Source organism: Paramisgurnus dabryanus, chromosome 2, assembly GCF_030506205.2.
Source record: "Paramisgurnus dabryanus chromosome 2, PD_genome_1.1, whole genome shotgun sequence".
NCBI classification, from domain to species: Eukaryota; Metazoa; Chordata; class Actinopteri; order Cypriniformes; family Cobitidae; genus Paramisgurnus; species Paramisgurnus dabryanus.
The window spans coordinates 53,450,922-53,466,674 of NC_133338.1; the positions used below are offsets into that span (position 1 = coordinate 53,450,922).

A 15,753-nucleotide genomic window follows, 5' to 3' on the forward strand; every position below is an offset into this window, starting at 1 on the left:
CTTGTATTCTTTCTGTACAATTTATTTCTTTACAATATTGTGCCTGTGGGAGGCTATGAGATGTCTTGACAATTTCAGTACTTTTGTTTATCAATGCTTAGAATGTAAATAAAATCTATAATAGCAAGTCATTTTACGAAACACAAATGAAAATGTTTAATATATAAATATTACACACATGCAAATCCATTACTAAATAGACACAATGATTTAGTTTTATATACAGTAGTGTTCAATCAGCAGGCCTGCACCATCATAGCCGAAACGATGCCGTCAAAAGCCCTAGAGACAAAAAAAAAGATATTAAGAGGATCAGTGGGTCCACAGAGCAAACACAATACACATTTACCCAAAAACACTTACTTTGATTGAATCGGATCACCGGGATTGTAGAACGGGTTACACATAACATCAGTGAATGAATTGTGCAACTTTCTAAACATCTGAGGAGAAAAAACAGATCATGAGCGGTCACAAATTTACCTAATGTTAATGATATAAAGTGGGCTCCAAACTTCTGAATCCACACTGATATTTGTGATATTCAAAATCTAATGTAAACTGATGTGGTCATCGGCTTTTGGACCCCACTGTATCGCCCCACACTTATAGTTTTATACACAATAGTTGTGTAACTCACACTTCTAATTTCATTGTCTCTCAGAGATGTGTTGGATGAATCGACCACAATTACAAACTTGACCTTGGAGTTTGTCACATAACCATATCTGTCATTCCTGTTAAGATGCATACATATCATCCTTGACATGAATTTATCATGCAATAAAACATCAAACCAATTAGGGATAGATAATTACTATTCAGCTCATGGGGATGGTACGTATATCATACAAAAACGGAAAAATACTGAAAAGCCCATAAGTATATTTGTGAGCTGTCAATGCCAACCAGACGTTGAGTCTCATTCACTAATAATTGCATACGTTTTTCGTATTTGTATGCACACTTGAACTTCTCACGATACCTTTCTGCATAATTCACAACGATTGGCACATGAATTTGTTCTTACGTTAGTAAATTTGTTGTGTCCTACATACACAAGGTTGGCAATTTGCTTAAAACACGCCCAATCTAGCTCCATATAAGGGATTTTTGCAGCACTGGTACACAGAAAATTTTAGAGTAGTTTGTCACCAAAGCAAAAGAGCTAGAAAACAATCCATGATCATATTTATAACTGGTAATATTTTTTGTTTTCCTTTGCATTTTTAATTTGGGAGGTCTTTCGCTAGAGAAAGCCAATGCTTTGTGTCCACCAGACTAACAATAAAGTATTGGATGCTTTAACAAAGACATTTATTATAATGACATTTAATTAATATGACAGACACACACATCTGTTTCTAAAATAAAACCGATAGGAGATTAAGTGATTGACGTTTAGACATCTCATTACATCTAGGTAACATTTACATTAGGGATTAGCAGACACTTTCATATAAAAATTTAAAAAGTGAGAAAGGAAAACAAAAAGATTTGTCATGCATCTTCTTTATATGTGTAGAAAAAATAATTAGGCTATAATAATGTATATATCCTCTATATCAGTGGTCTCCAACATGGTTGTCCGCACAGAGTCTGTGAGTTGTCCGCCAAAGCATATTCTATTAAAAGCCTCAATTTTAATATAAATTACATATTTTATATTAGCTTGGATAAAACATATGAACAAGTAAAAAAATAAAATCAAGTTTTGAGTATACTGCATCAAAAATGTTGCTTCTAGATTGTTTTGTCTATTGTGGTAGCCCTTGCTCACAAAAAGGTTGGGGACCCCTGCTCTGTATATTGATAATAATAATGATAATATATATAAAATTGTATAATATAACAAATAATAATTTAAATATTAATATTAACATTATTATATACATTATAATTATAGCCTAGTATTTTATTATAGCGTACGTGAGGTATTTGTTCTTAAATTTTATCGTACATTTAGAAGAAATTTAATACAAAAGTTTTTGTTGAATCATGATTTGTTTGTGAAAATTTTTATTTGCATGCTTAGCGAATGAGACCGATAATAATCAGTAAATGCAATTATTTCAAAATAATATAAAAAAGGCCAAAAATTAGATGATACATTGGTTGATCATTATTAAGGATACACTTTGTAGTCTTCTGTTGGATAGAGGAGTCCCAGATAAAGCTCCCTCTGGTCGGCCAAAGCTTTCCCCACACCGGAGATCTTCTCTTCCACAACATCCAGAGAAGTGTGCACTGTGTAGTGAAACTTCAGTTCACCCTGTGTAGGCACACTGCGTATGTATAGTGGATAATTCTGCAGAGATCAATATACTGTTAAAGGCGTTGTGATATTTGAATGAACATCACACAACTTCATCATATCGTTCAAGTGCAACTGAGTAATAGATTTTAAATAAACCTCATATGTCTATGTGCCATAGACATTTTAATGTTTACTGCATTCAACGCCTCAAATCGCCTGACTTTTTGACCACAGCAATAGCTTTTCATATATTTAACAGGACATTCAATTCTTCATTTTTGTTATAGTAAACAATTTGTATTGACATAGTTTGACACTCTGTTTACTATAGTAAAACAATAGTAAATTTGCTATTTTGGTAGCGCATTATGTTAGGAGGGCAACACACATGTTAATAAATTTTGATAAAAGCGTGTGGCAATTGCGTCCATTAAAACTATGGTAAAGAAAAATTAACTTTATGGTAAAGTTTGTGTAAACAAACACACAATGCCTGATGTTTAAGTAAAAGATAAGGGTAATTCATTGTCGGAAAAAAAACAGAAGTGGTACATAGCCTACTATAAATGGGAATTAAATTAAATTCTTGGCTTTACATTTATGTCTTATTATAATGACGTGTACATGTATATTTACACTGCAAACAAGTCCTGATAGCGACATGCGACAGATACATTTAAAGATTAATCATTTCCGAAATATCCGGCGGTAGATATGATAAATCCGTGATGTCGGGTTTAGATTGTGCTATAGAAATATAAATAAAGGGGCCAACGTATCGTAAAAATGAAACATTTCCGCTTACCTCCTTCGCTATGACTGCTATGCACACCGCCATGATTACGCCAGTCACGTGACATGCAGAAGTCATATGACTTCACGCGGCGCTGCGCAGACTGGTCTGCAAATGACATTGAAGTACCGCGAGAGCGGTGGTTTTAATTCGCGCTCGCGGTAATTTGATGTCATACGTAGAATGGTCTGCGCAGCGCTCCGTAAACTTAAACAGCTTTTTCCTCATCCTCATTCTAGTAACGGCGGAAATCCTCGTGACTCGTGCAAACATACTTTGCCATGTTGCCATCGAGTTTAGTATAAGAGTTGCATTAAGGATGTGATTAGTGCCGCTCAGAGAGTTCATAATGGCTCTTCAGACCGTCATTTATCTCTTATGGACAGTAACGTTATGTGTGTGTCAGACTGCAGCAAACACGCAGCCAAACACCATTATCATGCTAATGGATGACGTAAGTCTGACTAACTGACCAATTAACAACAGAGCTATGCTAAAGCAACCAATGTTTTTTATTTGTATCTTTGTGTTTTTGTGTGTTATTGCAATTGTGTGCATTTTTTTTGTTGAAATTCTGTATTGCATGTTGTACTGTACAGTTTTGATTGTTTTTGTTTTCATTATGGGACCTTATATACTGTACAAGATTGTAAATATATGCAGTATGCCTGTTAACCAAGCATGGTGGCCAATATTTTAAGTCAACAATATTTTAAGAAAACAGGCATCAAAACATGTAAATGTACAGGAGAAAAGTTAGGTAATGGTTAGAGATTATATTCATCCATACATTACACACCCATCTGTTGAGTCTTCCACCTACTTGAATAACTTCATTACATCAATCTTTTAATCACACATGCATTGCTATAACATACATCTGTGTTTCTATGTGCAGATGGGCTGGGGAGATCTTGGGGTACTTGGGGAGCCCTCTAAGGAAACTCCAAACTTGGATCTGATGGCTGCTCAAGGGATGCTATTTCCGAACTTCTACACAGCCAATCCTCTTTGTTCCCCCTGTATGTGCTGTTTTTGTGCTTGCCTGCATCTCTATCACAGTGGTTATGTCTGAAATTGAACCCAGACAGTAGATGACACCAGGCCGGATGCGCGCCAGATCGACGCCAAAGTCAGCAGCTCCGGTGCGGATCCGGCCCAGAGTAGTCTGCTGTCTGGGAACACTAGCATACTGCATACTGCTCAGTATAAACTGATAAAATAGTATGTGAAATGGTTACATTGATAAACATTTTAGATTTTGATGAGATCACTATGTGCAGTTTTATATGTGGGGCATTCAATTTTGTCAAAAATACAACAGAAAACAGGGCGATGTGAACTTTACATGAAATGCAATCTTACATATAAAAGAAATTATTCTGGAATGTGAATGACCCACACACATATTGAGTTATACAAATAATATATATGATATATAACAAAATACAGAACATGAATGAACAGCACACTTACATTTGTATACATACGTTCTTTCAAAAACATCACATTGATATACTTTTATTAATTTTGCTATGCAATGATTTAAAAGTTCGGGAGCTTCAGGTCATTAATTTATTCATCTTTCTGAGAGAAGTTGAAAGAAAATATTCTTCAAGTCGTTTTAATTCCATGTGAGCACACGAGGCATGTGTCTGCATGATACTGAGAGCACAACTTATTATGCTAATAAGGATAATACCAACAGTATTGAAATATGCAAATGATGCATAATTTAGGAATTTAAATGGACTTGCTGTGCAGAACAGATCATTAGTCCTCTTTTCGATTCTAATTAATTTTTAAGCAAATAGGGTTTAATCAATTGTTCATCTCAAATGTGTGAGATGAAGGCCCTTGGAGCAGCTCTCACTGGCGTACCTGCTCCTGTAGAGAGATTTTATTATACAGACTTTAATTAAAACTTTAATCATAAAGTAGATAAAGGAGAATGTCCTGATTATAATATCAGGATGAGCTCTCTTTATATCCAATTGTCTTGTTTCTTTCTTTCTCTCTCTCTCTTTGAAATTAAGTCTTAAATACAACGTGATTTAAAGTTCAGCCGATGCATAAGTGTTGTTGGTAAGCATCCTGTGTTTTTTATTAGATTTTGAAACTTATTCTGCAAGAGCAAACAAATTGTTGAATAGATTTGATTAATTCTTTACATTGCAAAAAATCACTTTCTTACTTAGTATTTTTGTCTTGCTTTCATTACAAAATCTAGAAATTCTTCAATCAAGATGTATTTTCTTGATGAGCAAAATGACCTAAGAAAATAGTTTTTAGACAAAAAAATATTCAAATAAAGTGAATTTGTGCTTAAAACAAGCAAAAAATTAATTTGCCAATGGCAAATTTTCTTGAATTATTGAATTAAGTGTTCAAGAAAAAAGTTCAAGATTTTTTTTTTACCCTATTGGCAGATTTTTTCGCTTGTTTTAAGCGCAAATTCACTTAAATTGTATATTTTTTGTCTATATGAGTTTCTTTATTCTGTTAAACACAAGATATTTTGATAAATGATTGTAAACACACTTGTTGGCGGTACCCATTGACTTCCATATAGTAGGAAAAAAACACTATGGAAGTCAATGGGTACCGTCAACTGAGTGAGTCAATTTATTATTTTGCATGATTAAAATGAGCCCAAACATGTTGCTAACAATTTTTTGGTTCTCTGGTCAAACAATTTTACATTTAGCAAGGGTTTTGAAGGATCCCATCATGCATTGTGGCACGTTAATTTCAGTGGTTATTTTTTTTAAAGATTACTGTTTTAGTGTTGCTTTTGTTCTGCTTTCCTCCACTATTCCAGTAAACCATTTCAAAAATATTTAAAAAAATAAAATTGTAGTTTTCTAATCAAAGAAATTAATATTTTGGTACTAAAGATGCATAACAATCATAGCACAATAAAAGTTTTTGTGAACTGTGATTGAATAATAATTTATATATATAAATGCACACACATGCATGTATAATTTTAAGAAAATTATATATTTATATATTAAGTATTTATATATAATATAAATTATACATAAATATACAAATGTATATACACATGTAAACATTTCTTAAAATTATACATGAATGTGTGTGCATTTATCTATAAAAAGTTATTATACACAGTTCACACACACACATATATGATAATATAACTTTTATTCTGCTATAGATTAATTACGATTAATCGTAGTTGGCATTTGTTTACAATTATTTACAGCTTCAGATTTAAAGATTTTTACACACATGGTAAACATTACAGTCAGGTGATCTAAAACTTTTGAGCCGTAGTGTAAAACAATTAAGTAATCGCCAAAGCCTCAATTACGGCTGTATAGAATTTACCGCGCAGCGGCTTCATAGAAAGGTATAAAACATTTCAAAACTTCAATGCAAAGTCGATTAATTGGCAATAATAACCACAATAACATCAAGGTGAATACTCAACAATTCTGATTTTTTTTTGTCATAATCGCGCAGCCTTATAATGTTTATAAATAAATAACTACTGTTTGTAGCTTTTACTTATACTATATAATGTGTCTGTATTTTACAGCCAGGGCAGCGTTGCTTACCGGTAGACTTCCTGTGCGAAATGGATTCTACACCACCAATGGTCACGCTAGAAACGGTATGATCATAAACCATTAACCTCTTTCACCAGCACTCCATCACTCTTATCAGTTTATCTGCTCTTATGGCCTTTTGCGGTGTGCTACAATAATCTCTCTCTCTCTCTCTCTCTCTCTCTCTCTCTCTCTCTCTCTCTCTCTCTCACAGCATACACACCACAGGAAATAGTTGGAGGAATATCTCCGAATGAGATCCTGCTTCCAGAACTGCTGAAGAAGAATGCTTATGTCAGCAAGATCATCGGCAAATGGTGAGGTGTCACATCAACATCACTTATCACAATATAAGTGTACTGCATACTGCACACTATATACTCTGTACTTAATACTATTATTTAAAAATTTTATAAGTTTCATAAGGTGTCCATAAATCATCTCGTACTGTATACAGTAAATACTTCATAGCTTTTTCTCCAATCTTAGGCACCTTGGTCATAGAAGTGAACATCTTCCTCTAAACCATGGCTTTGATGAATGGTTCGGTTCACCCAACTGCCATTTTGGCCCTTACAATGACAGCATACGTCCCAACATACCCGTCTATAACAACTCTGAAATGCAAGGAAGGTGAGCTACACATGTAATGAACTTTAGCCAAACATCACTATCACTGTTAAACACTGTTTAATAAACCCACCCTACATATATGAATGATACCTTAAAGGGACATTCCACTTTTTGTGAAAATATGCTAATTTTCCAGCTCCCCTAGAGTTAAACATTTCATTCTTACCGTTTTGGAATCCATTCAGCTGATCTCCGGGTCTGGCGCTAGCACTTTTAGCATAGCTTAGCACAATCCATTGAATCTGATTAGACCATTAGCATCGCGCAAAAAATATCCAAAGAGTTTCGATATTTTTCCTATTTAAAACTTGACTCTTCTGTAGTTACATCGTGTACTAAGACTGACAGAAAATTAAAAGTTGCAATTTTATACACCGATATGGCTAGGAACTATACTCTCATTCTGGTGTAATAATCAAGGACTTTGCTGATGTAACATGGCTGGAGCAGGCGTAGTGATATTACACACTGCCCGAAAATAATCCCTTGCTATTGAAAGTAACCAAGGGGACTATTTTCGGGCGGTGCGTAATGTTACAGAAAATGTATTATGGCATGTCCAAAATGCCCCTATTTGGATGTGAGCAACATGCTGTTTTAATGCCTGTACCTTTAAATGCAAATGAGATACAGTTCCTCACTTCCTTACAAACAGACAGTGGGCGCTTTCTGTTCAAATAGACAGGGTTCCCACGCGTCCTGGAAAACCTGGAAAACCTGGAAAATGAAAGACCAATTTTCCAGTACTGGAAAACACATAAAAAATGGGGGGAAACGTCAAATGTCCTGGAAACGCTTGCGTTGTCCTGGAAAATTATTTTCCCTCCTGGTAGGATGAACGCAAACGGGTTAAAAATGTTATGCATTAATGTCTGTTTTGACCTGCCTTTAACGTGTAATATTGGGCTGGAGCGCTTGTCTGCTTTCATTTCCGCATGTAGCCAGCTTACCGCCCCACGTGACACAAACCTGCCAATGTACGCGTTTGCGTAGCAAGTGCGCAATTTGACGACATAGTACGCTGGTAGGACTTGCCCCTCTAAACTACGGACATGTGAGTTCTGTGGCAAATATGCACGTGCGGTACTCCTGTCTGACAACACGATTCAGCAGGGTGGTGAAGCAGTTTCAGCTAATCATTGTAGAAAAGCAGAGAATAACAAGTCTACTGAACCTACAACGTAACATTCCCGTCCCTCTCCTCCTCCCCTCTGCCTCAGCACCGCTCTACTCAATGGCACTGCTCTGCCTCACTCTCTATACCCCGTTCCCCATTTGCTGCAGTTGGGCTTAAAAAGGTAATGTGTGTGTGTGTGTGTGTGTGTGTGTGTGTGTGTGTGTGTGTGTGTGTGTGTGTGTGTGTGTGTGTACCTGGTAATTATCATGTTGTGGGGACCAGTTGTCCCCACAAAGATAGGAATACCAGTGTTTTTGTGACCTTGTGGGGACATTTTGATGTCCCCATGAGGAAACAAGCTTATAAATCAAACAAGATGATGTTTATTGAAAATCTAAGGTACAAGAAAGGTTTTTGTGATGGTTGGGGTTAGGGAATGGGGCAGGTAAGGGGAATAGAATATACAGTTTGTATGGTATAAAATGCATTACGTCTATGGAATGTCCCCACAAAACATGGAAACCAGAATGTGTGTGTGTGTGTGGGTGTACCTGCCAGCTTTTGGTAAATGTGAACCGTTACACGTAAGGATTCACTGTGAAAGCATTCGAGTCGAAGTCTAAGTGAAAAAATAATGTGTTGTGTACAGTAAGTATAAAACATAAAATATAGGGGTGTGACGAGATCTCGTGCGATTAAATATGTATCGCGAAATTAATTATGTCACGAGATTTCTCGGGGAGGTCAAATGCTGGCCGTTTCTTATACAAAATGCTGCATCCAGAGGTTGCATTTGTAGACTGCATACGTCATAAATTAAATGCATTATATTCTGTCTTTTACTGCGTTTGCTTTTTAAATCTTGCTCAATAATAACAGTGACTGTATCATTTCTACTGTAAAGAATTGGACAAATATTAAAGATTTAAATGGATTTAAACGTTGTTTGGCTAAAAGAATCCATTTAAAATTAAAGTAACTGAAGTGGGTCATTTACCGCCCCCTGTAGGCATTTGTTATAGTAGATAATTCTGTTTTTTTAGGCTATATAAATGTGTTTACTAGTTTTGATACTTTATTTGGACGAATTATTATTGCATTGTCATTATTATGTAATGTTAAAGGTTATTATTTTATTACCAAAAATATCAAATTACTTCATTATCAATTAGCAAAATAATTGTTTGGGACAGTCCTAGATTAGTTAAAACATTTCAAAATAATGTGATTTCAGTTTCCCATTCATTTATTTTATCATTGAGAATTTCTTAAAAATAAAGTAAAAATCTCGTCTCGTTCTCGTGAACCCAATCTCGTGTCTCGTCTCGTGGATTAAGTGCCTCGTCACACCCCTAATAGAATATGAAAGATATGAAAATGCTAAGGTATGAAAAGTAGGCCTAATTTCAGTTATCAGTCAATATAAGTAGTTTTAGACTTTCAAATTTCTGTTGTCCTTTATAGGCAGGAGTTAGTGACGATGTCAGGAAGACAGAGCAAATTCAAAACTGAGTGGAAGGAAAACCCCCAGTTCAGGGAATGGCTAGAAAAAGTGTCTGGAGATGTGCATAGGGCATATTGCAAGCTCTGCAGGAAATCTTTTGATATTGGTAACATGGGAGTCTCAGCAGTCAGGAGTCATGCACGGGGACAAGGCCATGTTAAGATTATGTTAGTGACTGATTGCGAATACAGCTTGACTGTGAGAGTTTGGATTTTTAAACTGATATCAGCAATGATGATATGATACTATCACTACTACCCAGCCTTAGTTGTGATAACTTGACTCACACTGTAGCAGCTGAAAATGTCCTGGAAACGTCCTGGAAAATCTTTTCAAGAAAAGAGTGGGAACCCTGATAGATCTGATTAATACAGTCTAAGACAATAGTATCTAGTGGACAGAGTACAACTCGCTGAGGGTGGAAACTATGGTAATGCAGGACTGTAAGTGGGTGGGGCTTTGTCAATGTGACCTCACATTGATAAGCAAATCAAAACGGCATGTCTAATGAGACTGCTTTAGTTTAATGGGAATTAAAAATGAAGGAGCAGGTGGATTTTTTTCATCGTAGGGTGGTTGTGTTCACACAATGCCAACACACATTTATGTCCAAACACCTTGTAAAAGTGGATTTTGCATAAAAGTTGCCATTTAATGTATACCGTAAATGTTGCGTGGTCTCTCATTTTTGGTCTCTCAAGTTGCTATTTGTAAGTTTGGTAAGGAGAGGTTGAGCTGTTTTACATTATCAGACGTATTGTTTCCAATTGGCGAATGAAAAGCAGGCAAAAGAAATCGTACAGACTTGCACTGACAAAGGTACTATATATCTTTTTTGTTAAGTTAAGGAACAGGACCGGCTAAGTACACTTGAACGGGAGTTTCGAAATCGGGTCGCCGAAAGCATGTCCGCGCTATGTGTCGGAGCGCTGCCCACTAGACCAGCGGCTCTGGCGGGACTTGACAATATATTGAGACACAGGATTAACTTGGACCAGTAAACATCCAGAACACTCCTTATAAAGTTCTCATGAAACGTCTGGCGTCTTTGCAGCAAGGCAAGAAGTTACAAAATAGTAAAATTTAGTTACGAACAAAGGCAAACAGTAGTGATATTTAAAGGTGCAGTGTGTAAATTTTAGCAGCATCTAGTGGTGAGGTTGCGAATTGCAACCAATGGCTCACCCATTGCTTTTGAAATGCATAGAGAAGCTATGATAGCCGCCACTGGAAAAATGTTATAGTCGGAGATGACAAAGTAAAAAAAGTTTGTCCGTTATGGACTTCTGTAGAAACATGGCGGCACAAAATGGCGACTTCCTTGGTGTATGTAGATAAAAACGTCTCATTCTAAGGTAATAATAAATTAACGGTTCATTGTAAAAAGGTCTTTATACACCCCTGATAATATAGCTTTGTATATTATTTTCCATTTCTTTCAAGAGATCATTTTAAAAACTACACACTGCACCTTTAATAGTATTGCCTACAAAATATGAGGTAAATAGAAATCTTTTCCAGCGTTTGGTTCAGCTTCAATTCATTCATAACTTTTTATGTTTGTACTAGCTGCGACGTAGTATCTCATTTTCTGCCCATTTGTTCCCTCCAAAACAGCCATATGTGCATTCTGGGTCATTGGCTTTGGCGATAGGGCTAGTTTTGCGCTTAGCGGTGGGTTTGATCAGCATGCTACGTTTGAGCCTAGCCAGACAAACACAAACACACCCAAGAGATGACAGGTTGTGTTTGCGACACCTGGAACAGTCAAAGCATAAGCGAGCCGTCACTACAGCTCCACGCCTCGGCACGTTCGCAGAATCTTCTGAGACGCAATCTCGCATTTTACCTCTTCAAATTCACTCCGTAATCACACCCCCGGGTAGCACTCGGTTTAAGAAGCTAGTCGATTGAAACAAAACCCACATGGGGTTGAATTGAGAGTTTTATTTGATCTACAGCGAAGCAAGATGATCTGTGTGTTTTGCAGGTATTACGAGGAGTTTAAAATCAACTTGAAAACAGGTGAATCCAACCTCACCCAAATGTATTTGAAGGTAAGTTATCCGGTTCATTGGCTTGATTGTTTTGTTTTTGTATGGATCGTTGCTGTTGACATTGACAGGTGCATCATGGGAGGTACATCATTGCTTTTGATTCGCTCTGTCTTCAGGAAGGTCTGGACTTCATCACTCGGCAGGCAGCAGCAAAGCAGCCTTTCTTTCTCTACTGGGCTCCAGATGCAACCCATGCACCTGTCTACGCCTCGAAACTCTTCCTGGGAAAGAGCCAGAGAGGGCGGTACGGACGCATTACTATTGCTATATACTAGGGATGCACCAATATGTCGGCCTATAATTGGTATCGGCTAACGTATATCATCCGATTATTTGAAAACAACGGATGATCATGACAAATTATATCCAAGCAAATCAATAGGGGCAGGACGTATCAGAACTCATACTGTGTGATTATTTTTACTTAGGTGACTATAGCTGCGTTTCCATTAAAGATTTGCGCAAAACTATTGCGAAATGACTGCATTTTCATTAACCAATGTTTTGCGACCAAAGTGTAATTTTGTTGTTTTGCGTAGAACCGCGATAAGTAATTCCAAAAACCATGGGTATGGTCGATTTCATACGGCACCGGTTAATTTTGGGGACACGTTGTACCCGGTCCCTTAAATGAGGCTAAATAGAGTTGATAGTACCATTAGTGGGTACGGTTATAAGTTTTAGCCACTTTTTTATATGTATGTGCCATCGGTTCCCAATTTTTTAGAGCAGAAATAAGATGTTGATTTTCCATTTCTGTGGCAAACAGTCTTAGGGCTTCATTGATAGTCTTGTCTTCAAGTTTTTAGTATTCCACCCCAGTGCTTTGAAATACTGGGGCTTTACTAAGCATACGTTTCTTCAGAATGCTAAATGAGCTTTGCATTGACAGAGGAATAGATAAAGGCTGAGGGGTATTAGCCAGGTGCTGCCAACGGAGAGATTTACCCTGACGTGCCACATCTTACAGTTTTATATCCAGTGCACATCTTACTGAGGCATTATATACAGTACATCACACACATCTGTTACATTACAGCGTTTATACAACTGCGCTAATTTGACAGATTTGTGTTTGTTTGGTGTATACTTCAGTGGTTCTGCACAATTTTTGGTACTTGTGTTAAAATGTCTGTAAATAAATGAGTAAAGAAGGATATTGTAGTATGAGAACGTTTTTACTGTTAAATCTTTCCCAACCAACGTTTCTTTTTTTTAAAGGTGCAGTGTGTACTTTTTAAAAGGATCTCTTGACAGAAATGCAAAATAATATAAAAAACTATATTATCAGAGGTGTATAAAGACCTTTTTATAATGAACTGTTATGTTTTTATTACCTTAAAATGAGAAGTTTTTATCTACAAACACCGAGGGTACCCTTACATGGAAGTCGCCATTTTGTGCCGTCATGTTTCTACAGAAACCCTTAACGGACAAACTTTTTTACTAAGTTGTGTCTGACGATGACATGTTTTTCCGGTGGCGTTTCAAAATAAGAGGTGAGCAGTGGACTGAGCCGCTGGTTGCAATTAGCAACCGCACCACTAGATGCTGCTAAAATGTACACACTGCACCTTTAAAGTTGCACCAGCATTTAAAAAATGTAAAAAAGCATTTAAGCACCAGCATATTTTATGATTTTCACAAAAGTTTAATATATAAATATATAAATTTACAATATATCAAATGAAATGAAAGAACCGACTCTCTGCTTTCAAAAGATTTACAAAAAAAGAAAAACGTTTCATCTTATTTTTATTTGTTTTCTTTTCATCACCTTTCAAATATGGTTAGGTTTCTTCAAAAAGACCAAATTTTGTACAAAAAGCTGAGATAATTGCATTTTTGTGAAGGACTTTAGATAGAAATCAGATTTGGAGCGATAATCAAGACATACGCTGAGTTTTTACTGTTTTGGGATCAGTGGATACTTAAGTGTTTTATACGTTTTGTAAGACCGCCACCTAGTGAATAATAGCGGAAATATGGACTGCCGTAAATACTTGGCAGGGAAGCGTTTTCTCTTAATTTACGAGATAACTCGTCAATGGCTGGAAAACAGTTAATAGTTTTTCGAATGCTATAGTTATTAGGGTCAAACAATATATCGAATTATCAAAGTGAAAATGTGCATATTGCAAAGGTTTTCAATTTGTATTATTACTAAGTTATGTATTGTCAAAGTTTTGGGTTGATGGAGATAGCAGAGAGATTGAAATACGAATGTTAATGTCTGCGTGTATTCAGTGCATGAGTACATTATTTTACAAAGAATGTAAAACGTGTATGCTGGCTATTTAATTTTTAGTTTTTAAGTATATTGCGGTTTAAATGGATTTAACAAACTTAAAAAATAACCATATTGCATATCAAATGTTGTCTTAAATAAACTCTCATTATCTTTACTTTAGTAAATTAAACTAAAAATCTTTAAGAAGCGTTCTCAGACATGTTACCCTCTTGTGTACACCAAACATTGCGTTCCTTGATGTAGATTACTGGCGGGATTTAACTTTGGGTCATGCAAATTTTTCACTTGAGTTGAATATTTTAGTTTTAATTACAAATAGCATGTGTTTTCGCCGCCATCGCGCCACCCAATTTGCACCATTTGCATCGCCCCACGTGAGTTTGCGTCTATTTGCATCTTTGCATTGGCTACTTGCGCAAATCGTTGAATTTGCGCTTGGTGTGTGTACGCTCTATAAGTTGCATAGGCATGCTACTAAACATCCATCTAGATTGATTTAGATGCTTTGGTGGTGATGACATGCTTTGTGTCTTTTAGTTATGGTGACGCAGTGATGGAGCTGGACCACAGCGTCGGTCAGCTTTTGGCCCGACTGGTCAGTCTTGGTATCGATAACAACACTTTGGTGTTCTTCAGCTCAGATAATGGGGCAGCGTTGATGTCCGGACCTATGGAAAGTAGGAAAACATTTACATTTTAACTTGAAACATTAACACAACTAAAAGCAATGTCCTGTTCCAGTTTATTTTCAATCTGTGAGATGAAAGGTATGCTATGACAAAAGCTTTAAGTTTCTTTTCACTTTCATCATCCTCAGGTGGCAGTAATGGTCCATTTCTCTGTGGGAAGGAAACTACATTTGAAGGTGGCATGAGAGAACCGACCATTGCCTGGTGGCCTGGCAAGATCCCCGCTGGCACAGTAAGTATCAAATCAATCATGTCACCCACTTAATATACAGTACATATAGAGTCATAACTTGTCATGCTGGACACAGTCTAATGTAGCAACAAAGGATACATTGGATAAAATGTATAACTTGTTGTGCTTGGATAAAAGCATCTGCCAAATGCATAAATACAAATACAAATTTTTCAAATGGTTGGAACCTATGGCCCTTAGGTTACAGTTGTGGAACCGGCAACCTGGGTTTGATTCCTGGGTTTGATTTTTTTTATGCAATACTGTTCACATTAATGGTGCTGTGTGTAGATTTTAGTCACATCTAGTGGTGAGATTGTGAATTGCAACCAACGGCTCAGTCCACAGTCACCCATAGACATTATATACGTAGACGCCTCATGACATGCTGGTTGGGCCTCCTCACTGTACGCTAGCACCAGAGTCAATCGGAGTCAACGACGACGAGCTTCTATGCCCGTATTTTGTGCAGCTTAAGCTGCGTTTACACCAACCACGTTTCAGGCGTCAAAATCGCGTCTACTGCGCCTAGTTTGCCGCTTCAACAGTTTGAATGCATTTGCGCATCTAGAGTGAAGTAGAAGCGCGGAAAAAGCAAGCATTTGACGTCAAACGCAAAATGCACAAAAAGCACCATTCGCGTGT

The 15,753-nt window shown here is 36.7% G+C and overlaps 2 protein-coding genes across 2 annotated transcripts in view; one reads left to right on the forward strand and one right to left on the reverse strand.

Moving 5' to 3' along the window:
- Positions 1 to 9: 9 nt before the first annotated feature.
- On the reverse strand, positions 10 to 3,118 carry trappc2l (trafficking protein particle complex subunit 2L). The gene is made up of 5 exons (XM_065261712.1): positions 3,063 to 3,118; positions 2,136 to 2,308; positions 641 to 728; positions 364 to 443; positions 10 to 282 (listed from the first exon to the last, which is right to left on the reverse strand). Exons 1-5 carry the CDS (start codon positions 3,093 to 3,095, stop codon positions 237 to 239), a joined length of 420 nt encoding a protein of 139 aa, XP_065117784.1. The 5' UTR covers positions 3,096 to 3,118; the 3' UTR covers positions 10 to 236.
- Positions 3,119 to 3,261: 143 nt separating this feature from the next.
- The window catches only part of galns (galactosamine (N-acetyl)-6-sulfatase), a 36,254-nt gene continuing 23,762 nt past the window's right edge, over positions 3,262 to 15,753 (forward strand). Inside the window, exons 1-9 of the mRNA XM_065261710.1 lie at positions 3,262 to 3,504; positions 3,949 to 4,072; positions 6,616 to 6,690; positions 6,840 to 6,942; positions 7,115 to 7,258; positions 11,870 to 11,936; positions 12,053 to 12,180; positions 14,725 to 14,864; positions 15,005 to 15,108. Of these exons, the coding sequence (XP_065117782.1) occupies positions 3,400 to 3,504; positions 3,949 to 4,072; positions 6,616 to 6,690; positions 6,840 to 6,942; positions 7,115 to 7,258; positions 11,870 to 11,936; positions 12,053 to 12,180; positions 14,725 to 14,864; positions 15,005 to 15,108 (990 nt within the window). The 5' untranslated portion in view covers positions 3,262 to 3,399. The remainder of the gene's footprint in view (positions 3,505 to 3,948; positions 4,073 to 6,615; positions 6,691 to 6,839; positions 6,943 to 7,114; positions 7,259 to 11,869; positions 11,937 to 12,052; positions 12,181 to 14,724; positions 14,865 to 15,004; positions 15,109 to 15,753) is intronic.

Coding starts and splice junctions, on each gene's coding strand:
- trappc2l (XM_065261712.1), bottom strand. CDS start 3,095: ATGGCGGTGTGCATAGCAGTCATAGCGAAGGAG. Junction 729..2,135: donor CCAACAGAAGACTACAAAGT/GTATCCTTAATA, acceptor CAGGAATGACAG/ATATGGTTATGTGACAAACT. Junction 444..640: donor GAGACAATGAAATTAGAAGT/GTGAGTTACACA, acceptor TTTTCTCCTCAG/ATGTTTAGAAAGTTGCACAA.